Source organism: Cebus imitator, unplaced genomic scaffold (assembly GCF_001604975.1).
Source record: "Cebus imitator isolate Cc_AM_T3 unplaced genomic scaffold, Cebus_imitator-1.0 Scaffold31, whole genome shotgun sequence".
In the NCBI taxonomy this organism is placed as follows: domain Eukaryota; kingdom Metazoa; phylum Chordata; class Mammalia; order Primates; family Cebidae; genus Cebus; species Cebus imitator.
In genome coordinates this window covers 7,958,338-7,983,628 of record NW_016107346.1, presented here as the reverse complement: position 1 = coordinate 7,983,628, position 25,291 = coordinate 7,958,338, and the positions used below count along the sequence as shown (strand labels likewise).

The window sequence follows — 25,291 nt, the reverse complement described above, 5'->3', positions numbered from 1 at the left end:
CAGAGGTTGCAGTGAGCCAAGATTGCACCATTGCACTCCAGCCTGGGCAACAAGAGCGAAACTCTGTCTCAAAAAACAAACAAAAAAGTGCCAAGCAATGTGACCTCTGTATTTCACACTATTTCTGATGTACCAGTTTTGCATATTACATTTCCATTTTGGGATTCTGCTTTAGGATACTTTCTTACATTTTGCATTTCTGTTCTGTAAAAGATCACTGCAGATAAACTGCAAAAGACCAATAAATTGCTTATCTTCAGAAGCATCTCACATTTTAAATTGTGCCTTTAAAACTGTTTTTCCCCCCACCACATAGAATCCATTTTAGAGTTAGAAAAGAGTTCTTTCCAAGTGTTAATAGTTATCTTGCACATAGTACCATTTTATGTCACCAATATTTAATATGAGAAAAACCACCTGGAGTTTAAAAAGTGTGTTTTGTATATCAGCTATTAAAATATCTTTAATATTCATTTTAAAAGAGGAAAGGGCATCTTTTCCAGAAGGAAGCTATATTTTATTAATCAGAAAAATACTAAACAAATGTGTTTGTAGGGAATATTGAGTGAAAAAAAAAATGTTGAATGGGACATAAGCCAAAAAGACAATGCTTTTTATCATCTAAGAAACATAATTCTTTGGGAGGCAAAAAGAAAAAAAATACACAAATCATTCATTTGTTCACCCAGCCTGGCACTGTGCTTGGCGCTGGAGATACAGTAGTGAATACAATAGTCACTGCCTTACAGAGTTTTGTGCCTGTCTACTAGGAAAGACAGGACATTATACAGTAATTATCTAAGATACAAATTGTGATATGACGTGAAGAAAAAATATAGCATACAGAGAGACACAGCACACACAAGACATACCACATAAAGCTGGGTGTTTTTGTTTTATTTTGTTTTGTTTAAGATGGTCTCACTCTGTTGCCCAGGCTGGAGGGCATTGCAGCGATAATAGCTCACTGCAGTGTCGAATATTCCTGTTCTTAAGTGGAATTCCTGCCTCGGCCTCCCTAGTAGTTAGGATTGCAGGCATGTGCCACCACACCCAGCATGTTTTTCTATTGTTTTTAGAGGCAGAGACTCACAATGTTACCCAGACAAGTCTCAAACTCCTGGCCTGACATGATCCTCCCGCTGGGCCGTAAACTTAATTTTAACGTGGGGTAACGGGAAAGCGTATGTCAGGACATTTTTGAAAGCAAGTTTATTAAGAAAGTAAAGAAACAACAGAATGGCTACTCCATAGACAGAGCAGCCTCAGAGGACATTTATAGCTTTTGCAGTGACATGGTTGACTAAGTGAATGATGGTGATAGTCATAAAAATGGAGAGAAGGGGACAGAGTCCAGGTGAAGTTTGACAGAATGTAGTCACAGTTTGGAAGTGGAAAGTGAGGAAGAAGAAAGGGTTTCTAGCAAAAAAAAAAAAAAAGGGCTAGATGCATGCAGGATCTCTGAAGAAAAAGAGTGAGTTCAGGAGCATGGTTTTTCCACTTACCAGGTTTACAAGGTAGTTGTATCTATGGAACTAAAAAGTGCAAATTTTGAAGTTGTATACAGAAATGGTACTTAAAGCCATAGAATGAATGAAATTGCTTAAGGAGAATGTAGTGTGAGATAAAGACCTGAAGAACTACAACATTAGATCTGAAGAACTACAACATTTAGGGGCTGACTAGATCAGGGTAGCTGGCAAAGGGGACTGAGGAATTTACAGGGTAATGTCATAGTTGTCCACAGGAATCTTTCCAAATGAACAGTCAGTTGAGGACTGAAAAGTCCACTGGATCTAGCAATATGAATGTCACCAATTACCTTAGCAAAAGCACTTTTGCTGGAATAATGGGGGAAGCCATTTTGGCATATGTTGAAACAATGAATGGGAAGTGAAGAAGTAGATTCTGGATGTGTAGCAGTTTTTCCAAGAAGTTTGGCTCAGAAGGGTAGTAGATGGGATGACAAGTGGAAAGAGAAGTGAGGTCACTGGAGGATTGTTAAAGAGTATAACATGTTTGAGTGTCACTGGAAGGTTCCAGTGGAGAAGCTAAAGAAGTAGGTAAAGGTAAGAATAACCAAGGGACAGATGTCTTGGAGCAGGGAGGAGGCAATGGGATTCTTAATTAAAACCTCTTCAGCAAGAAACTAGGGTGGAAAAAACCCCAAACTCTACCATCTCATATTTCAGAGAAAGAGAATTTAGAAGGAAGCATGTAAGTAAAGAGCAACAATATTCTGTGACTGTTTTTTAATAATAACAAGGAAAATTCCTACTGGAGTTAACAGAATTCATTCCCACCTGCATAATACAAGATAGACTAACTCAGAGTGACCTTAGTAAAAGGTGTAATCATAAAGAAATGAGATATCATTATGTCTTCATTGTAGCATTATATGAAGCCCTGGTCATTTACCGTATCAGTGTCACCAAACTGAACACTTAATGATTCTTACTCCAAGAGGCAAGTCTTAGTGGTTTCTATTTTAACTGAAGGAGAGATTAGTTTCTGTGCAAGAATGAAAAAGATAACCATAAATTCTTCGGGCGATAACCATAAATTCTTTGGGCTTCTCTCATCAAGAGGTAAACTCCAGTACCCCTTAACTCTGGGCTGGCTTTGTTGTTGTTTTGACCAACAGAATGTGGCTGAGGCCCTGCTTCCAAGATTAGGCCTGAACTGAGGTCCCCCAGCAGCCAGGCACCACCTGCCAAAGCGTGAATAAAGCTATCTTGGACCACCCAGCATAGCCAACCTGTGCTGAATGAAGCCACATGAATAAGCCTAAGAGAAACTTGCAGAGGAATCTCCGACCTTGCCCACAAGTTAGAGATATAAATCACTGTTTGAGGCAGTTCGTCATGCGGCAGTACTTAGCTGAAACTATTACCTTCCTACCTTGGCTGCTGGGCTAATTTCTCATCTCATGGAGCCACAGGGTTTTCTTGCCAACTGCAAAGAGTTGGCAAATGGGAATGACGATCACTAGCCTCAGTGTGTTCTCTGATCCACTCCATACTCTGTTGTCATCTCTATACTGCGAATACCGTTTATTCCTTTAAATGCAATGTGTCTTTCAAAACTGACTTGAATGTCCTCACCTTTCAAGTGGAGTTACCTGCCATTTTGAGTAACTTATTTGGGGGAGATAGGTAAAGACCCAGCGTAATGCCCGTATCCTCAATAAAAAGTATTTGCTGATACTCCTCCCTCCCCGGCCTGTGACCTGGCTGCTCTGGGCTTCTGGGGGCTCCCCCTAAACTCGCTCCACGAAATGCCCTCTCCAACCTGGCACACCCGCTCTCCTACCTTCACCCAGGGATGGCCGTTATCTCTGTGCGTCACGCGGGTAACTCCCATCTGAACTGGGAACTGGGGCCTTATGATTTTCGGTACTTTTATTTGAACGTGGGCCACGTCCCTGCATGGAATACGGTTCCTGCCTTGAAGGACCCTTACTTAACACCTCTGCGGGCTGCCTGGACTCCACGACCCCGCAGATGAAGGAGCCCACCGTGATCCCTGCGCGCCCCGCCTTCTCCGGCGCTTCCGGATGCTGGCTCTCAGGGGGCGGGACATGGTCGCGCGCAAGGCCTGCCGGGTGCTCGGGATCGGAAGCGCCTTCTCCAGCTCGAGCCATCGCGAGGCCGTGAGAAAGACCGGAAGCAGCAGGTGGGTGAAGCGGAAGCGCTTCTAATTGGGATGCTGTGGGCCGTGGCGCGTGGGCCGGTGTGGGCGTCCGTGAGCGCGCGGGGTCTCTGGCGGTGGACCTGCAGGTAGCCTCCGCCGGTGCTGAAGGCTTTTGTCTGCACACTTTTCCCTCAGCGCTGGGGACGACCTGATTTCACTGTTAGGAACTGTTGATCCTGAACACAGGAAGAGGGACGCGCCAGCTGTGTGCACGTCTCCTGAGAGCCAAAAGGGCGAAATAAAACATGAACACGATCATAATGAGATTCTAAGTAAGTTGTGTATTATCAGAGAGGGGGCAAAATAATAGGTTCTTGGCAAAGTTTTAAGAAGAAGCTGCCCCTGCCTAGAAAGATAAATGAGATGGTGCTGTTTTCACTTTCAGTTCAGTGATGGGGAGGCGTGTTTGGCAGTGCAGAGGTAGCGAATTGTCCCAAGAACGTGGAAGTTAAGGAAGTCTTCTGAGGAAAAACTTTATAAAATTAGTCATTAAAAGGTGAGAGTCAAGAGATGCAAAGTGATTTTGAGGGAACAAAATTTACCCAGACCTTCAAAGGCTTGACACTATCCCGACGACTGTGAAATATCCTGAAATACTGTGGGTTTTTTGAGACTGAGTCGCTCTGTTGCCCAGGCTGGAGTGCAGTGGCTCGAATCTAGGCTCACTACAACCTCCGGGTTCAAGCGATTCTTCTGCCTCAGCCTCCTGAGTAGCTGGGATTACTGGCGGCCACCACCAGGCCCTGCTGATTTTTGTATTTTTGGTAGAGATGGGATTTCACCATGTTGGCCAGGCTAGTCTCCAACTCCTGACCTTGTGATCCGTCTCGGCTTCCCAAAGTGCTGGAATTACCGACGTGAGCCACAGCGCCCAGTCATCTACTTTTTTAAATAGCCCTTTTTATCACCTTTATTCGTTTGACTCACTAAGTCAATTAACTAACTCACTAATTCCAGTGCTAAGAATGTCTGTCATGTAATTGAAGAAAACTTGGTTGAATTAATACCTTTGTTGTGTTTCATTCACACTGTATATACAATACCTGATGACTAGAGATATTTTGAGCACTATTATAATACATGCATTGGCTCAATACATGAATTGGATCAAATCTGCAGCCTTAACAAGATCATATTTTGGCTAAAGTCAAAATCTTGGACTACAGTTAATTTATCAAGGTAAATGCCACTTTGATGTGTTTTGGTTAGGAATCCTTGTTCAGTTGAGGGAATACATGTTATATAATAGGAACAGTAAGCACAGAATAGAGATGGGAAAGGGGTACCCTGTCTTGCGTTTGCCAAACATGAATGGCTTATGCATACGAACACATTCTCTCAACCATTTTATGAGGTCTGCGGCCCTTGAAGCAGCTAGAGGGTTAAACCATTTCCTAAAGTCATTCAGCGAAGTGTCAGAGCCAGGATAAAAAATGTAAGTTCTTAACTACTTTGTTATCCTGCCACACTCTGCATATGCAGACAAGAGTGAGAGCCTTAATCTTAGGAAAAGATATTTCACAAGATCTTTGACAATCTCTGTATCCACAGACACCATCCAGTTTGTTAGTGTCCACCACTCCTATTTGTTACTTCTCCTTTAAGGCTCCCCGCTACCTGAACTCTGGATCCCAAGACCACCACTTTCCCAAGGAAACTCCCTTCTCCAATGTTGCCCTCTCTTGACTCCCCTACCAGCATCTGAACATGCTCAGATCTTTTGCATCTTAAATCCTAACTCCACATTCCTTTCTAACTACTGCCCTAGCTTTTCCACTTCACAACTAGAATACATTCATTGTATCCACCTTGGTCCTCCTGTTACTCAGTACATATGATTCTTACCAAGATCACTGATAACCTTCTTGATACTGTTAACTGTAATAGATCCTTTTCAACCCTCATCTTATTTGCTCAGTCTTTGGCATTTGGCACCGTTAACCATCTTGTCTCCTTGAAACTTTCAAAATAACATTTTAAATTTTTCTCCCTTTTTTTCTATCCTCAGCTTCCTTTGGCAGCTCTCCGTTCATCTTCTGTATAGCCCTTAAATGTTGCTGCTCTTCAGGGTTATGTCACAGGCCCTTAAATCTTCTCACTGAATCATCTTCCTAGGCCTCAGTTACTATATCCATTGAGCTCTATGCCATTGGCTGCTAGTTCAACACAATCAAAATGAACCAATTATCTTAACCCCATACTTCCTCTTCCTATAAAATCTGTTCTAGGAAATTTCACCTCTTTCCACCTTTTTGCCAGACCAGAAATCAGAGCATAATATTAATAAAATAGTTAACACATATTGCATACTTTCTTCATTGCCAGGCACTCTTCTAACAGACTCAGCCTGATAATATGAGATGAGTACTGTCATTATCCATATATTAAATAACACATCTGAGGCACAGAAAGGTAATCTGCCTTAGGTCATTCAACTGATAAAGGATAGAGTTGGGATTTCAATGAGGGCAGTCTGGTTTGAGCTTGTAATCAGTATATCATAAAGGACATGATCCTTGATTTCTCTTTCTCTTAGCCTAATTCAACCAATTACCAAGTATTGTATATTCTCCATGCTTAAATCTCTGGGCGATATCTCTGAAGTATAAATCCAATCTTCCATTTGTTTAAAACCTCAGCCCTTGGCTAGTCCCTCATGCCTGTAATCCCAGCACTTTGGGATGCCAAGGGGGAGGACTATTTGAGCCCAGGAGTTTGAGACCAGCCTGGACAACAGAGTGAGACTTCATCTCTACCGGGAAAAAAAAAAAAAAAAAAAAGCCAGGCATGGTGGCACATGCTGGCTAAGGTGGGAGGATTGCTTGAACCCAGGAGGTCGACTCCAGTCTGGGCAAAAGCGTGAAACAAAAAACAAAACAAAACAAAACAAAACTTCAACACCTCCCCCATGATTCTCAGGGTAAAGTTCAAGCATTTAACGTGGATTTAAGGCTCTTTATAATCTTCTCTTGCCTTATTTTTAACTCCCATCCTTGTATTCCTAAGTAATAGCAAGTAGAATTAAATTATTTCTATGGGTCCTTTCTCCTTTTCCACTAAGCTGTTGCACATTGTTAGAATTCTTTTCTTCACCCCTTTTATGTCTCAGCTTCAATGTCACATCCACTAATTAGAGCGTTAGATGGCCCCTGATATACCTAACACCTATCACAGCATTTCAGACACTGTATTTTAATTATTGCCTTACTTGTTTTTTAGTATCTTCCACTAGATTGTGGAGATACTGGTTTCTTGAAGGCAAGGACCAGTTCACCTTCTTAATATCACTCATATCCATCCCCTTCTCTCTCTGTCTCTCTCTTTCTCTACTGCTGTACTTTAGGCCCCCATTATCTCTAGCTTGGACAACTGCCTTAGTCCGTTAACTGTTCTTCCTGTCCCTAGTCCATCCTTTCTTTAATCCATGCTCAACCCTGCAGAGGCAGATTTGTATAATGGCTGACTGAACACTTCCACCTTATAACTGCAGTGGAGCTTAGCTGCCTTTTAAAAAGTCCAAATATTATAGTTATTTACATGAATTTATCTCCTCCCATTTTCTATCTCCTTATTCCCTTGTACCTAGTAGGTACTCCATAAATATTTGTTGAATGAATGTGGTATTGTATCAAAGTCAGTCAAACAGAACCAAGAACAAAGAGGTTAACCGAAGTAATGCAGTCTCAGTGCAGAGGCTTCCTAGGACAGTATAGCTATAGGCTTTAGTGGAACTCGAGACTAGTAGTGTAACTCTTTATTTTAGGAGGGAATCCCCAGAACCTTACTGTAATTAGATGACTCTTTGTCTTTGCGTATGCCTGGAATCTGCTCCTCCCATTGCACTCCAGCCTGGGCAACAAGAGTGAAACTCCGTCTCAAAAAAAACAAAAAACAAAAAAGATATACGTAATGTGGCTGAGTGCAATGGCTGATGCCTGTAATCCCAGCACTTTGGGAGGCCAAGGTAGGAGAATCACTTGAGCCCAGGAGTTCGAGAACAGCCTGGACAACATGGTGAAATCCTGTCTGTAAGAGAAAAAAAAAAGATCTATTACATAATGTATTTGCAGCAGACTTACTGTTTGAAAACTGTGAAACTATTTCAACTGCAATTATTTGAAATTCGTCTTTATTTATTTCTTTTGAATATTCGGTTATAGCATTGCTAAAGACTAATTATAAAGCTAAAAGCCAAAAGCAACTGCACTGGATACTTAGAGATTAGTTTGGATTGAATAGCCAATAATTGATAGCTAGAAAATAGAATTTAATGTTCCTTTTTTTGATGAGTTAATTTATTTGTCTTCCATTTTTAAAAGCATGCTGATCCCATTTTCAATGAAGAATTGCTTCCAGTTACTTTGTAACCGCCAGGTCCCAACAGCTGGCTTTAAAAAAACAGTAAAAAATGGATTCATTATACATTCAATTTCCAATGATGTCTATCAAAATCTGGCTGTAGAAGACTGGATCCATGACCATATGAATCTAGAAGACAAACCAATTCTATTCTTTTGGCGGAATTCTCCCTCTGTTGTAATTGGTAGGCATCAAAATCCTTGGCAGGAATGTAACCTGAATCTGATGAGAGAAGAAGGTATAAAACTGGCTCGGAGAAGAAGTGGAGGAGGAGCAGTCTACCATGATATGGGTAATATCAATTTGACTTTCTTTACAACCAAAAAAAAGTATGATAGAATGGAAAATCTGAAACTAATTGTGAGAGCTCTGAATGCTATCCACCCTCAGCTGGATGTGCAGGCTACCAAAAGGTTTGACCTTTTACTTGATGGACAGTTTAAAATCTCAGGAACAGCCTCTAAGATTGGCCGGACCACTGCCTATCACCATTGCACTTTATTATGTAGTACTGATGGGACGTTCTTGTCTTCTTTGCTAAAGAGCCCTTACCAAGGGATCAGGAGCAACGCCACTGCTAGCATACCTTCCTTAGTGAAAAATCTTTTGGAAAAGGATCCCACTCTGACCTGTGAAGTACTAATGAATGCTGTCGCTACAGAGTATGCTGCTTATCATCAAACTGATAATCACATTCACCTAATAAACCCAACGGATGAGACACTGTTTCCTGGGATAAATAGCAAAGCTAAGGAACTACAAACCTGGGAGTGGATATATGGCAAAACTCCAAAGTTTAGTATAAATACTTCCTTTAATGTGTTATATGAGCAGTCACACTTGAACATTAAAGTATTCATAGACATAAAGAATGGAAAAATTGAAATCTGTAATATTGAAGCACCTGATCATTGGTTGCCATTAGAAATACTTGACAAATTAAATTCAAGTCTTGTTGGCAGTAAGTTTTGTCCAACTGAAACTACCATGCTAACAAATATATTACTTAGAACATGTCCACAAGACCACAAACTACACAGTAAATGGAATATTCTCTGTGAAAAAATTAAAGGAATAATGTGATTTTAAGTAAATTTCTTAATCAGTTAAGTTAGAAAATAAAGTCTCATACATGCACATTGTTAATGTCTCTTCAAAAAAAAAAAGAAAGCCTAGTCTCTCAGTAACTTCTCTCCATCTGAAATTATTTATAACCTATCGCTATCTCTGTATTTCTTTTGACCTCTAGGATCCTCTTTCTTCTCTTTCTTTTCTCATTGATTTTATTTTATTTATTTTGAGACAGTCTCACTCTGTCACCCAGGCTGGAGTACAGTGGCACAATCTTGGCCCACTGCAATCTTTATCTCCTGAGTTCAAATGAGTCTTATGCCTCAGCCACCCGAGTAGTTGGGACTACAGGCTTGTGCCACCACACCCAACTAATTTTTTTCTATTTTTAGTAGAGATGGGGTTTCACTGTGTTGGCCAGGCTAGTCTCGAACTCCTGGACTCAAATGATCCGACAGCCTCATCCTCCCAAAGTGCTGGGATTACAGGCATGAACCACCATGCTCTTTCTGTTCATTGATTTTTAATATCTGGTGCATATTTATATTTCAGCTGCTGCTGCTTTTACTGTCTTGAGGCTGTATACAATATTGGACACTGTGACCTCGGAATTAGTTCTCTGTTTTTCTTACCTCTCAGGGATATAACCCAGATCTTTCTTGCCACCTCTCCTTATATCTCAAACTCTAAAATTTTCCCTTTTAGTTATATTTTCTTATCTTTCTATTCTCTCCCACTAAAAATCAAGGCCGTTGCACTTTTCTAAGCTCTTAACCCTTCTCCAATCCCTCCTTGCATCATTTCCCTTCTATCCCAGCCTGAAATTTACTTTATGTTGTGCTTTCTTACCAGTATTCTCATTTGCTTCTCTCCTTTGACCTTCTACCATAGCCACTTTTTTAGTCTAAACAATTGATTTTCTACTCTTTTTGGCAGTGATGCTGGGAGGAAAGATCATATAATCATTGAAGATAGCCCAATTTGGTATATATAATTTTCACCTTATGTATCTTTCTGCTGTCAGATTTAATTCATCTCTGGTTGAGTACCCCTTATTCTTGAGGGGACTTACTCCAAAATTTTCCACTCTTCTCAAGCTCAGAATTCCACTACTCTTGTCACAAACTTTTATGCATAATTTGGTGAGAGTTGAGGCCTTCAGAAATGATCCCCTCTACCCGCTGTGACCCCCGTCCTCCCCTTTCCCCTCCCCTTATATTCTTTCAAGACAGGGTCTTACCCTTACCAGGCGGGAGTGCAGTGGCATGTTCATAGCTCACTACAGCCTTGAACTCCTGGGCTCAAGTGATCCTCTTGCTTCAGGTTCTGGAGTAGCTGGAACTACAGGTGCTCAACACCATGCCCTGCTCCCTCTTTTTTTATGAGTTATTTCTTTTAATATATCTCAGTTCCAGGCCCCTTCTTTTTTTTATTTTTAGGAAGAGCAGGCATGGACACAGGGTTTCGCTTACCACTGATTATGTCAGAGTGGGGGTGGGGTATGTGATTTTACTTTTTTTTTTTTTTTTTGAGATGGAGTTTCACTCATGTTACCCAGGCTGGAGTGCAATGGCGCGATCTCGGCTCACCGCAACCTCCGCCTCCTGGGTTCAGGCAATTCTCCTGCCTCAGCCTCCTGAGTAGCTGGGATTACAGGCATGCACCACCATGCCCAGCTAATTTTTTGTATTTTTAGTAGAGACGGGGTTTCACCATGTTGACCAGGATGGTCTCGATCTCTTGACCTCGTGATCCACCCGCCTCGGCCTCCCAAAGTGCTGGGATTACAGGCTTGAGCCACTGTGCCCGGCCTGTGATTTTACTTTTCAAGTTGTTCTTGGGACAAACATGATTGGCAGTTTAGCAGGTTTACTGGGCAGTTCCTTTTGTTATCTAGAAACAATATTAAATACCAAGTAAACACAGCTTTGAAGAGATTTGTCATGAGCATATTGCACTTGTTGCCACATGTGAAAATTATTTTCTGAGAAAGGTCAAAAATTTTCATATGATGTGCTTTACTGCAGTAATATCATTTGTTTCTCCAGAGAGGATATCATCAGGTGAAGGGTTTTAAGGGCTTCGAGTTCCAGATTTCTGAATGTCTGCATATGGGGGGAGAGAGGAGTCAAAATGTGTGTGTGTGTGTGTGTGTGTAGTGTGTGTGTGTGTGTGTGTGTGTGTATACACACACATACATATATATATATATGTAATGGCTCATATATATATAATTTTATTTATTTTTTGAGACAGAGTCTCACTCTGTCGCCTAGGTTGGAGTGCAGAAATGTGATCTCAGCTCATTGCAACCTCTGCCTTCCGGGTTCAAGTGATCTTCCCACCTCAGCCTCCTAAGCAGCTAGGACTACAGGCCTGCACCACCATGCCCAGCTAATTTTTATATTTTGAGTAAAGATGGGTTTTACTATGTTGGTCAGGCTGTTCTTGAATTCCTGACCTCAGGTGATCTGCCTGCCTCAGCTTCCCAAAGTGCTAGGATTACAGATGTGAGCCACTGCACCCAGCCTTTATGCCTAGATTTCTTATTTGAGATTGGATGGATGGGAGTATACATGGGGAGTAGGAGAATATATAAAAAAGTTCGATTGGGGTGTATTATATTTGAAATGTTTGTGTACTTCTGAGATGTCATATAGGCAGTTGAATAAGAACTCCAAGGAGAAGTCTTGGCTTAATTTGTAAATCTGAGGGCTGACAGCATATGAAAAGTATTTGAAGTCAAGAGAATAAATAATTTTGGACTTTTATAATCTAAAGTTTAAATTTTAAACTAAATATTCTGCATGAGTCCCCTTATATGTTTGGGGACTTCTCTACCTTGTAAGACCTGGTAGGAGGTAGAGCGTATTTCCTTCCATGGAAACAAAAGATTATTATACTCTTTCCTGGCCTTGCTTGAAGCACAGGTGTGGGCACATGACTTACTCTGCCAATCAGATGCACCTGCTCCATACTTTGAATGAGACACTAGTGATGCAGAAAATCTGGAATGATAAGAACCCTTCTCTGGAAGTAGCGACAGGAGCCTGAATTTCTGGGGTAACAAAGGCAATGAGGCTGGCAGTGGTAGTGTCTGTGCCAGTGATGTCAGTGATCTAGGCTGCTGCATCCAGCCCTTGCATCAGTGTCAGCAAGGGTGTCATCTGATCCATTCTGGGTAGTGATTCTAGATGTGATTTTTCACTGCAAAGCCTCTGTGTCTCAGTCTATACCTCAACTACCTACTATTCTTAAAATAAATCCCTTTTTTACTTATATCATCAGGTAGGAGCAGTTTTTGTTGCTTTTTACTAGGAACACTTACTGTGTAATCACTTAGGGAAAGAGTGTGAATTAAAAAGAAAAAAAAAAAAAGAGGTTACTACCTAATACCTAGCTTGGGAGAACTTCAGTATTTAAAAGGTAAGAAGAATGGAGGAAGAAAGTATGTTTCATGAAAGTCAAGAGTTCAAGAAGGGAGTAGCCAACTGGGTCAAGTGCTTCTGAAACATCACATAATACAAAAGATTAAAAATGCCCATTGGATATGATGGTATAGAGATCAGCATTGACCTTAGCAAAAATGATTTCAGTGGAGTGATTGGGGCAGTAGCCAGACTGAAGTGAGTTAAAGTGAATAGGTGGTAAGGAAATTTAAAAAAAAATAAATAAACACATACAGAGAGTACGCTTTCAAGAAGTTTGTTCATGAAGAATGAAAAAATAGGGTGGCATCTGGCTCAAGATGTATACTGATTGATGTAGTACAGCAGGAGAGATTGCTCTAAGGACCAAGCCCTTGTGGGAGGCTAAACGAGGTCAGGTCAAGGTCACTGCCAAAAATGTGGCCATCATCCTTATATATTAGGAATACTGACTCTAATTTTACAATTTGATCTCATTTTTTTTTAACTTAGTTTAGGGTTCCCTTCACTCAAGTTTTATATATTTACATGATCAAGTCTTTTGCTCTTTCCTTAATGATTCTGGGGCTTTCTGTTATACTCAGTTCATTAAGTGGGATTTTAATATATATATATATATTACATTAGCTCTGTAATACATTTAGAATTATTTCTTTATATGTCAACATCATTATAGAAAAACTTTTGTATGTGGAGTGAGATTGAGGCCTTAATGTTATTTTTTCCAACCATTTAATATCTCCACTAATTTGAAATGTCACCTTTATTATATATTAAATATCCATTCATACACATTTACTTTCTCTCTTTCAAATGTGTTTCTGGATTCTTTTATTCTATCCCACTGATTTGTTTGCCCATGCCTATGCCCACACATTTTTAAGAAAATTATTATAGCTGTGTCTTTACAGCTGGTCAAGCAAGTCTCCTAGTGTTAGTGTCTTTTGTCATTTAATTTATAAATTAAGTTACAGAGAACTGACATTATGTCTTCCCATTCAGAAATATAATTTATCTTTCTAGTTACCCTAATTTTCTTTTATATCCTTCCATAAAGCTTATAGTTGTTCATATAGTTCTTATACATTTCTTGATATATTTAAACTGCACCTGGTAGGCTTCTGGTGCTCTAATTAGATCTGGGGATAGAACTCCAAATATCTAGAATGGATAGCATGTCTGTAGACTCTTTTCTTTAAATATCACTGTCTTAGCCAGGACTTTAATAGGAGTTGGATAAAAGTTAATTACATGGGGTTGTGGATTGCTAATTCTCCATAGTAACAGATTCATATGCTTTAGATCAGAATTGTTATTTCAACATGAAGGTAAAGAGGCCTAACACTTGTTCTCACCTTAATTAACAGCTACTCCGTTTCCATGTGGCATTGGGCACCAGGCAAGATGAGCTAAGATACTTCACAGAAAGGAACTTTGGATCAGGTCAACACTTACTCAAGTGTTTTCCTGAGACCCTGAATTTCCATATGATAAAGCTTAGCAAGAATCTAAAACTTTTCAGATTCAGTATTATCAGCACCTAAACCTGAAAACACAAAAAACAAAATCAGGAACTGTTCTGGAAGCCCTTCCTGTCCTTTTATGCCAGCTCTATCTTGTACCTACTAGCTGTCCCACAAAAGCAAAACAGTGTCCAAGGCTTGCACAAGACCACTCTGTCCAACCTTATTCCCGTGGTCTCTATCTTTGGTCCTCCACATTGTTTAACTCTGTTGAACAGTCCTCAGATGTGACATTTATATGTGCACTCTCCAATACTGAACACTGGTAGCTTTTTCTTTAAGCTGTGGACTGCCCACTATCTCTAGCATACATCCCCTCTTCCAGCTTGTCTCCATGGAATCTAATCTGTCTCCAGCCACACAACTGGCATCTGGATGAAAAGCTTACCCAGAACAGTTGATTCTCCACCGCAGGGCTTTACAAATGTGCCAGCCAAAGTGGATAAGCTGCAAAATACATTTAGATAATTGAATGGGTTGATTTGCCTTTATGGAGGTCAACTGCAAGATAGTAAATGTTTACTAAAGACAATTATCTTAGACGTAACAAAATTAACATTTTATTTTTTTCCTGTTTATTAGACCCCAAGCCCATCTGGGTTTTTTTTGTTTGTTTTTTTCCTTTTTCTTTTTTGAGACAGGGTCTGGCTCTATCACCCAGGCTAGAGTGTAGGCTCAGCTCGCTGCAGCCTCAACCTCCTAGGTTCAAGTGATCCTTCCGCCTCAGCCTTCCAAGTAGCTGGGACGCAGTTTGATTTTTTTTTTGCAGAAACAGGTTGCCCAGGCTCCATTTGTCTCTTTAAAAGCACCCTAATACATGGTATCTTTCCCTCCTGGACTCAAAACTCCCACAAAGTTAAGAACTAATTTATCTTCCTAATAGTTGCTCATAATTTGTTGACATGATCCCACAGCCAAATAACAGAAAAGCTGGTAAAATGTTTAAATTAGCTGTATTACTTGAAAGAAACATTGTAAATCTACTCAGTAGTGTATTTACAAAAATATTTAGGATTGTTCCCACAACTGAACAATGGATCTATAGATTAGTAAAAATATAAAAGTTTATTGTTAAATTCATACATTATAAAGTGATCTGTTAAAAAAAAATCCAATATTCACTTAAAGTAGAAATAATATAAATTAGGCTACTGCCCATCATATATTTTTTGTATGCTTCTTATGAAAAATGTCCACCGTTGTTTCATGACATGGTCTTAAATCAAAATCACAATATCCAAGAGAAAAACGACTCTAAGAAGAGAAGAAAAGAGTATCATTAAAAATAATACAAAAACAGTGCTACACATTTACTCATAAGATTAAATCCTACCTGTGGTTTCTTAAAATAATCAAGTCCCCTTCCAATCTTAATCATCCATCCATTGTTGAACCTGTTGAAATTAGTATATAGCATTATATTCAAGACATTTAAGTCAGACTTAATAAAGCTGCAGTGTATTAACTGTCAGCAAAATTCCCCCTAACAAAGTAAACCACTTCCACCAGTGGCATGAATTGAATCAAACCTGGGGTTCATTATGAGCTGTGTTCACAATGAAAACGGTCATAGAAACAATCAGTTGATTTAATTATTTGATAGTTTAACAATTAAAATTTAATCTTGAATTTCAGCTTGTTGACAAAACTTTTTCATGTTCTGCTAACAAGTGGTGGCAAACGTGGTGTTTCAAGAGTTCCCCTACCTAGAGATGGGGAATGTGCAGGAGGAGCTCTGGACCCTGACCTCTGCTATAGCAGCTGCATTTTCATCTGTTTTGCATATTTAGTTTGTGATTTTTTTTATTAAAACTGAGTTCCCTTGCTATAAACATATAACCACTCTGTTAAACAAAAGGAAGACATCACTAAAATAACTGCATATACTTTTTTATAGACTCAGCAAATTGTCATGCCTACTAGAATGTTTAATAACCTATAAAATGTAAAACCACATTAAGTAAATATTAAGTTCACTAAAAAATAAATTATCCTAATATCATAACACTATATATACAATTGAGTAGACAGAAAACTATTCACTTTCTACATGACACAGAACATGTAAATAGTATTCCATTAGGAAATATTAAACTCACACACAAAACACTTGGCTTAGTTTTGGACAAAGTAAGCCAACTGTTTTTTTCTTCTCAAAAGTGAAAAATTACTAAATTGAGTTTTATTTAAATTTTAAATATTTATAAATAAATATTAAATATTTATATGAAATTATATAAAACATTAAGAGACATTTTAAAAGTATATATCAAAGACTGAATAAAAATTAAAACATTATTGTAGACTAACCTAATTTCTCGGTCATGTATTGAAGAAGAGTATTGTACTTCCAACAGCACTCCATGACTCCTGAGTGACTCTTCTATTTCTTTCAGGCCCCTACTTTGCTGCACTTGCTCACTGCCCTGTTAATAGCAAAATTATTATCTGCCTCAGTTATTATTGATATCTTAAATTATCCCCAAGCTATACAATGAATATCATAGGTGGATTAAGATGGAAATGTTCTATACTAGTTTCAATCTCAATTATCTCAAAGAAGCAACCAATGTGAGATAGTTTAAAGAACAACTGTTTTTATCAAGATAATTGTTTTTTTTTTTTTCCTAATGTGAATGTAACTCCATCCTGTCTCCTTAAATGTAGTTTAGAATAGTTTGTCATCCAGGTGGAGTGGGCTTCTTTGGAAATCAATCACAGAAATCATTATTTAGAAGCATTCCTATTTTAAGTCAAAACCAAGATAGAGATGCCCACTACCATATCATGCTACCATCCCTCAGATAAAATAATTGGTAAAGAAACAAAATTATCCATAGTGCAGACAGTGCAACTGCCTCCTAGAACACCCAAGAGACTAAACTAACAAACTATTTGAATAAGAGCATTTAGCAAAGTGGCCAAATACAAAATCAGCATCCTAAAATCAATAACATTTTTTTTCATGACATGCTATGCATACTGTTAGATAATAAATTAATTCCCAAGGAAATAAATCTGGCTTAATCACTGCATCTGTGTTTTCCTTGACTGGACTACATCTTGTAAGTGAATAAAGTTATTAAGAAAGAGTAAGTGCTTTCAGGTACCTACTTCATCCAGAGAGGTGAGCAGGTGAATAGTTTTTACTTTACATGGTCTCTTAATAAGCATCTCACAAAATCGAAGAAAGTTATACAGCTAAAAGACATTAGAATGGATTATTACTAACAGTACATTGAAATGAATATTTTATTACATTTTAGTATATTCACATACCTGATGAGTATGTCTAATATAAGGATCTTCTATCCAAACTTCTGTAACTGTCTCATTAAGGTATTCACGAAAAAGTGACTCATAACTGAAACCTGTTGCATTCTCTTCTATTTTAATTTGCTTGTGATATTTTCCATCTATAAAACACAAGCTTCAACAATAAAACCAGTGACCATTTTTTACACATTTTGTATTTTATATATAGTGATTAGCATCAGATACATATTAATTTTTAAATTTATTCACTGAGCAAATATTTATTGAATGCCTACGAAATATCATACACATTGCAGGATGTTACACATTCAAAGGTATTTAAGGCAAACCACTCCATTAGTGATTTCTGCCTTCACAGAGACTAGGCAATGGGGAAAATCCAATGAGGTTTCCTAGAACAGGTCCTTGAGCCAGATCCTATAGACCAGGCAGTTTGCTGAAGGGAGTAGTGCATGCATAAGGGTATCCAATAACTTCCTGTCACCATGGGTAGCACCACATGCTATATAACTCAGTAGCAATCTAGCCCTTCTCTTCAGACTTGTTTTTTTATGTCTTGCAATCTAATTACTGAAGTGAATATTAAACATGAATGCAGGGCCGGGAGCAATGGCTCACGCCTGTAATCCCACCATTTTTGGAGGCCTAGGTGGGTAGATCATTTGAGGTCAGGAGTTTGAGTCCAGCAACATGGTGAAACCCCACCTCTACTAAAAATACAAAAATTAGTTGGGCATGTTGCCGAGCACCTCTGTAGTCTCAGCTACTTGGGAGGCTGAGGCAAGAGAATCACTTGAACCCAATAGGTGGAGGTTCCAGTGAGCTAAGATTGCGCCACTGCACACCAGCCTAGGTGACAGAGTGAGACTCTGCCTCAAAAAAAAAAAAAAAAAGAAAAGAAACATGAATACAGTATAATATGGAGCTCTGAAGTCTTTCTTGGCACATGTAGAGTTTTAAACAGAAATTTATAGTACTTCTTAATAACCCAAGCTGAAGACTGGGATGTCACAGGATCAGTGGGAGAGATCTATTGCTTTTGTTAATTCAAAATAAATACTGAATAAGTTATCAGAAACCTTTAAGGTTTTAAAAAAAATATGACCCCTAATGGTAGTCCCTAAATTATATGGTATCCCCTAAATTATACTACACACATACTTCTGTTCCAAATAGTTCCACAGAGATAATGTTGGCAACAATGCCTTATTTTTTAAGCCAAGCTAGCCACACAGAGGCTAATTTAATTCCATGTATTCAAACCACAATGCTAATGGTACTATATTTCATCAATGTTTTGGAGTAAAATTTCATTCTAGATTTCAAATTGGAGTGAAGGAAACATAATGTTATTCCCACAGAACAAAGGAGCTCAGTGGCGGTCCCCAGGGTATGTATTGATAGAGAATAGTGGGAAGAGATGGGGAAAGGGGTGCAGAAAGTAGAGAGAAGAAGAACAGCTGGGGCTTGGGGACACTGGCTTTTGAGGGCAGCAGTACCTTTGGCCATAGACAAGCAGCAGTAGTGTGCACTCAGGTAAGAGTGGAAATGGCCATTTACAGACATTTGTAAACTGGATGCTTAGGAGTAGGGAACTAATAATCAATAGGGAACAATACCTACCTCACCTCTAATCGTTAGGAATACTTAACTCCTGAGGTGTTTTGATTCACAACAAAATCTGAGAGAAATCCTGAGTTTCTTTAGCTTCTTTCATGATTTTGTTCATTTCATAAAGGGAAATATAAATAAAATACACAATTTACATTCAGTATTTCTCTGTAGTATTTCTTAACATAGGGTACACATAAGCATCATAGGGATCTGTGAACTCCTTAAAAATGGCATGTAACATTCTGCAGTATGCATAGCTTTCATCAGATGTTCAAAGGGGTTCTGACATCCCTGCTCCCAACTAAAAAAAAAAAAAAAGATTAAAAACAACTCCTGTATGGGAGTGTAAAGGCAGAGTAAATCCTGTAAGCTCCCAGGGACGACTGGTCCAGACCACACAGAGCTCCAAAGGGCAGGAGCCAGAAACACGGACGGTCACTGTAGTTTACGGACATGTTTTCTAAAACAGCCTCTTTACCCTCTTTTTCTTGGTCCAAGTACTTCTTTATGTTTTCCGCTCTGTCCATGTATTTGGAAATTCTTTCTCTGAGATTACATCTCTTAGTATTATCTTTGGTACCTAAAAGTTAAAAATATATTATCAGTTATCAAAACAGTTTTTCTGTTTAATTCAGGCATTATTTTCAGTGTCTCAAGTTTTCTACAAATTGCCTATCCTTTAGTATGGTTTGCCAGTCAAATACACACAATAAGTTCAAATTTGTCTTGAACATATAAGACCTTCATTTTTACACTAAGCATGTGATGTAGCTTAGTTTAGGAGTGGGAACTCCTGACACTGTGTCTCATCTCTGGGACACCAAATCTAGTGGGATGAAAGTGGCTTATTACATGTCAAATTCATGTCTGAGCACTATTTTATCCTAATTACCCACAAGTTTGAAGCTTTAGCATAAATAAAAGATAGCAAATATTTATCTTCCACAAAACCAGCTTTTCTTCCAGACCTCCCCATTATGGTTAATGCACAGTCATTTTTCCAGCTACCCCAAGTGTTATTTTTGAATACACATGATCATAAAGTTTTACCCCAACGACTCCTCCTTCCAAATCAGTCACCAAATCACTTCTTGTTCCTTCTCTTCCTTCCTTTTGACATTGCTTATATTTTCCATAATAATTTCATTTTAATCTCTCATTTTAAAAAGCATTTTCAGTTAATGTTATATTTACAGAAAAGTTGCAAAAATGGCACAGATAACCTCCTTCACCTAGATTCCCCTAATGTTAACATATTACAAACAAACTATAAGTATCAGAGCTAGGAAATTAACACTGATACAATACTATGAACTCGTCTACAAACCTTATCTGAATTTCACCAATTTTCCCATTAATGAAAGTTTGTTTTCTGGTCCAGGATCTCACACTGCATTTAGTTATGTCTCCTTAGTCTCCTCCAAGCTGTGATAGTTCCTTAATCTTTCTCTGCCGTCTATGACCTTGACCTTTAAGAATAATATTGGTCAGTTATTTTTGTAAAATGTCTCTCATTTTGGATGGTCTGATGTTTTCTCATGATTAGACTTGGTTTATGCATTTTTGGTAAGAAAATCACAGAAGTGATGTGTCTTGCTCAGTGGGTGCATGATGCTGATATGTCTTACTACTGATGACATTAACTTTGACCACTTGGTAAAGGTGTAGTTCAGATGTCTCCACTGTAAAATCACTATTTTCTTTTTTGTAATTTGTAAGTACCTTATGAAAAGATATCATGCTTCTCATTACTCTTTCTCCCACTAATTTTAACATCTATTGATGGTCCTTGCCTGCAACAACTATGACTGTGACGTTTGCAAAATGGTTTTCTATTTCCATAATTCCTTCTCAATCTGTTTATTCAATTAAAGAGTATGGGCTCATGAATATTTATTTTATTCTATGAGTCATAATCCAATACTATATTTTCCTGCTCAAATTGTATCAGCTTCGGCTTTGATATCTCCTTCATGTTGGTTCCTCTGTCCTTCTGTCAAGCTCCCATCGATATTGAATATGTCCTTACATTTTGATGTAAGATTTTTTTGTTTTTGTTTTGTTTTGTTGAGACAGGGTCAGGCTCTGTTGCCCAGGATGGAGTGCAGCAGCGTGATCTCAGCTCACTGCAACCTCTGCCTTCCAAGCACAAGGAATCCTCCCACCCCAGCCTCCCAAGTAGCTGAGACTACAGGCACGCACTACCATGCCTGGCTAATTTTTGTATTTCTTTTCTATTTCCTGCAGAGACAGAGTATCATCATGTTGCCCAGGCTGGTCTCAAACTCCTGGGCTCAGGCAATCCACCTGCCTTGGCCTCCCAAAGTGCTGGGATTGCAGGCATGAGCCACCATGCACAGCCACAAGATGTTTTAAACCAAACTTGTCCAACCCTTGCATGCGGCCCAGGACAGCTTTGAACAAGGCCCAACACAAATTCGTAAACTCTGTGAAAACATTATGAGGGGCGTGTATGTGAGCTCATCAGCTGTCATTTGTGTTAGTGTATTTTATATGTAGCCCACAACAATTCTTTTTCCAATGTGGCCCAGGGAAGCCAAAAGATTTCTTAAAACTCATCTTGTTTATTTTTTCCCCCAACCCTGAAATACACTTTTCCAAGCAGCCTCAGTCACGTTTATTGAAGACTGGTATTGAGAAACCAAAATCTGAGTGCCAGGCGTGTTCACTTCTACTGGGGAAGTCCCACCACTACTCCTAGACCCTCTCAGTCAATACAGCTAGGAAGTATATGTAGGNAGACAGAGTCTCATGCCTGGAATTACAGGCATGAGCCACTGCACCTGGCTGTCAACATTCTTAAATCTCTTTCCTTACATGCTTCCCAAACCTTCTTAAATAGTACCATCTCAGCTCACTCCAACCTCCGCCTCCTGGGTTCAAGTGATTCTCCTGCCTGAGACTTCTTTGTAGCTGGGATTACAGGTGTGCACCACCATGCCTGGTTAATTTTTGTATTTTTAGTAGAGACAGGGTTTCACCATGTTGTCCAGGCTGGTCTTGAACTCCTGACCTCAGGTGATCCACCTGCCTCAGCCTCCCAAAGTGCTGGGATTACAGGCACGAGCCACTGCCACAGCCAGGGAACTACACAACTGTCAGGTCAAGAGCATACAGTGGAAGTGATGCTACATGACTTCCGAGCCCAGGTGGGAAGTGACATTGCAGCTTGTTTGCTGAAACTCTTACACTTGGAGTCCTGAGCCACCATGGAGGAAGTCCCTCCAAGCTGAGACCACCATGCCATGAGGAAACCAGGCTACACAGAGAAGCCAGAGGTAGGCACTCCAGTCAGTACATCTGATCTTCAAGTCCTCCCAGCCCAGGTGCCACTCATGCAAGTGCATAGGCTTCAGATGACTGCAACCCCCAGCTATCAAAGCATCTATAGACTTAGAGTCTTCTCAACTGACACCCCAAACATCATGGGGCAGAATCAAGTCCCCACTGTGCCTATCCAGCTCCCTGGCTTAAACAATCCATTGGCATAATAAAATGGTAGTTGTTTTAAACCACCGAAGTTGTGGAGTATTTGCAGTACATCAGTAATAACCAGAATAGGGCATAAAGCAATCCCCTTTGGTTTCCTAATTCCTCCCCTCCAAGAAATCCCAGGGTATTTGAGCCCCTTCCTGATGGGAGGAAAGCAGTCAACCAGAGCATATGATTATTTTGAGGAAAAGAGGGGTTTTAGCATCTTGGAACCAAGCTTTACAGGGCCCCTTCTGCCAGTGGAAGCCAGCCCCTTGCCTAGGCTGATCTAGTCACCCACTTCCAGCCCCACCCTGGCCCAGTCCTCCTTGAAGCCCCTGAGCGTCTAGGAGACTCAGAGACACTGTGCTGCCTGCTGAGTTCATCTCCTAGTGAGCTATCTGAGAAAAGGAGGTGAGGTTCAGAACGTGATGTCAACCTAAGCATTACATAAGACTGATAGGATGTAAAACAGCCTCACTGCCTAGTGCTCATTCTAATTGGCCACAATTCAGTCCTCCCTGTTGCACTGAGTCAGCTCCCTCCAAAGTCGATGCTTTCCAGGCCTCTCCTTGCCCTTTCCCAGCAGATCTTTCAAGTGCTCACCCACACTCACATAAACATGGCTCAGGCACTGTTTTACAGCAGCTCTCCTCTGTGCATTCTCCTGGCTTCTCCAGTCACTTGTCCCCCTCACCCCAACTTGAGTGATAATGATTGGTCCTGAGATGCAAATATTTAATGCAAATATGTTTACAATCAATGGAGCATCAGCTTTTTTTTTTTTTTTTTTTTAGAGAGAGAGACAGGGTTTCACCATGTTAGCCAGGCTGGTCTCAAACTCCTGACCTCAAGTAATCTGCCCACTTCAGCCTCCCAAAGTACTGGGATTACAGGTGTGAACCACTGCACCTGGCCTCTAACTGTAATTTTATACCCTTTGACCAACCTCTCCCCATTCCTCTTAACTTCACAGCTTCTGGTAATCATTATTCTACTCTCTACTTCTATGATACCAACATTTTTAGATTCCACATATGAGTGAGATCGTGTGGTATTTGTCTTTCTGTGTCTGGTTTGTTTCACTTAACAGTTTCCTACAAGTTCGTCCATATCTCAAATTACAGGATTTCATTTTATATGGCTGAACAGTATTCCACTATGTATATGTACCACATTTTCTTTATCCATTCATCTGCTGATGGACACTTGGGTTGATTCCATATCTTGGCTGTTATGAATAGTGCTGTAGTAAACATGGGAGTACAAATATCTCCTTGAAGTAATGATTTCATTTCCTTTGGATATATACCCAGTAATGGGATTGATGGTCGTTCTCTTTTTAGTGTTTTGAGGAATCTCCATACATTTTCTATATTGGCTATACTCACCTCTTATTTTGATCCCAGCAGGAGCTCCTTAATTGATCTGCTTTACTTCAGTCTCTACAGGTTAATGTCTATTTTACATCCTTGCCATATTCAGTCCTTTATTCAAGAAATACTTATTGAGAACTAACAACATGCCAGGCATTGTTCTAAGTGCTGTAGATACAGCAGTTAATAAAACAGACACAATTCTCCTCTATTGTTCAAGTAGGAAGAAAGAGAACAATAAAAATAAATTGGTGAAACATGTATATTAGGCTGAAATAAGTGCTATTAAATAAAGTCATGAAAGATGACAGGGAGCACTGGGATAGGGTTATAATTGTATACTGGAGATCAGGAGGCTTCACAAAGAAGGTGATATTTGTGTAAAGGCCTGAAGTAGAAGAGAGAGTATGTCATGCAAATATTTGTGAGAAAGAGCATATTCCTGAAAGAGACCAGTCCTAAAATGCAACTCCAATTATGTTACTCCTTTGTAAAAACCTTAAATGGTTTCTCCTTACCTGGGAAATGAGTTAAAATCTCCTGGTAGTCAAGGCCATCCACAATGTGACCCAAGCCCTTATCTACCTTTAAACTTTACCTCTCATTCTTCCTCTTCAGACGCATGCTCAATCAAACTTAACTACTTATTTGGTAAGGACAGGCAGAATTTGAAGACTCTTAGATGAATTTCTGACTTCTGAAATTCTTTTTCCTCCAAAGCCCCAATCAAACTCCACCTCTACCTTTCCACCCTCACATGACCTTTAACTGTTTAAATCCTCATTGCACTTACCTATAGATATCTCTCTCCTGGCACTTATGTATTAGCGCTATTTGCATTTTGGGTCTTAACCCATCTATGTCATGTCACTGTCTCTGTAACCTCTACGGGATCAGTGAAGCACACTGGAGCAGAACTGTGATTCTCCTGCTTGAGATTCCTAGAGCAGCCAAAACTTGAGCAGTGTTCTGCCTGACCAACCCAATATACCATCTCTCTTTGGGGATTTGGTATACCAGTCATTGAGGCCTTGGGCTCCAACTAAGACTCTACCACCTGCTCCAACTGTGACTCTACCACCTCCTAGTGACAGAACTTGAAAGCTTACAATACTTTTTATGCTGTAAAATGAGAATACCATCAACTCCTACTTGATAGGGCAATTGGTACGGATGAAACAAGATCATGCTTTTAATGTTCTCTGCAGTGCCTGGCACTCAGCACTGAAATGTGATAGCTACGCTTATTGCTGTTGTCATCATTATCGTCAAATAATGCCTCAGGCAACGTTTATACTACTGACTAAAGCACCAAACCATGAAGGACTCCCTCTGCTGCCTCAAAGCTTCTGTAACACTTTAATTATAACAAGCTTAAACTAGAAAGCACAGAGGAAGCGATCTTAGTCCAGACCAGGAGTGCCAGGGCGTCTTATCAATTTAATACATAAATACTGAG

General features: G+C 39.6%; 2 protein-coding genes across 5 annotated transcripts; one reads left to right on the top strand and one right to left on the bottom strand.

Moving 5' to 3' along the window:
- Positions 1–1,433: 1,433 nt before the first annotated feature.
- On the top strand, positions 1,434–9,202 carry LIPT1 (lipoyltransferase 1). Of its 4 annotated transcripts, XM_017524035.2 has the most exons (3): positions 3,699–3,965; positions 4,748–4,872; positions 8,013–9,202. In XM_017524035.2, exon 3 carries the CDS (start codon positions 8,014–8,016, stop codon positions 9,133–9,135), a length of 1,122 nt encoding a protein of 373 aa, XP_017379524.1. In that variant the 5' UTR covers positions 3,699–3,965; positions 4,748–4,872; position 8,013; the 3' UTR covers positions 9,136–9,202. The 4 variants fall into 4 exon arrangements, 3 of the variants coding, with proteins under 3 accessions (XP_037592854.1, XP_017379524.1, XP_017379522.1); XM_037736926.1 differs by lacking the exons at positions 3,699–3,965; positions 4,748–4,872 and adding an exon at positions 1,434–3,675; XR_005199344.1 differs by lacking the exons at positions 4,748–4,872; positions 8,013–9,202 and adding an exon at positions 4,079–4,372 and having other exon boundaries at positions 3,685–3,965.
- A 5,918-nt stretch (positions 9,203–15,120) lies between these two features.
- On the bottom strand, positions 15,121–21,064 carry MITD1 (microtubule interacting and trafficking domain containing 1). Its single transcript, XM_017524037.2, has 7 exons — positions 20,292–21,064; positions 19,443–19,544; positions 17,354–17,490; positions 17,189–17,275; positions 16,385–16,500; positions 15,408–15,468; positions 15,121–15,328 (listed from the first exon to the last, which is right to left on the bottom strand). The coding sequence occupies exons 2-7, from the start codon at positions 19,489–19,491 to the stop codon at positions 15,233–15,235; spliced, it is 546 nt and encodes a 181-aa protein (XP_017379526.1). The 5' UTR covers positions 19,492–19,544; positions 20,292–21,064; the 3' UTR covers positions 15,121–15,232.
- Positions 21,065–25,291: the final 4,227 nt, after the last annotated feature.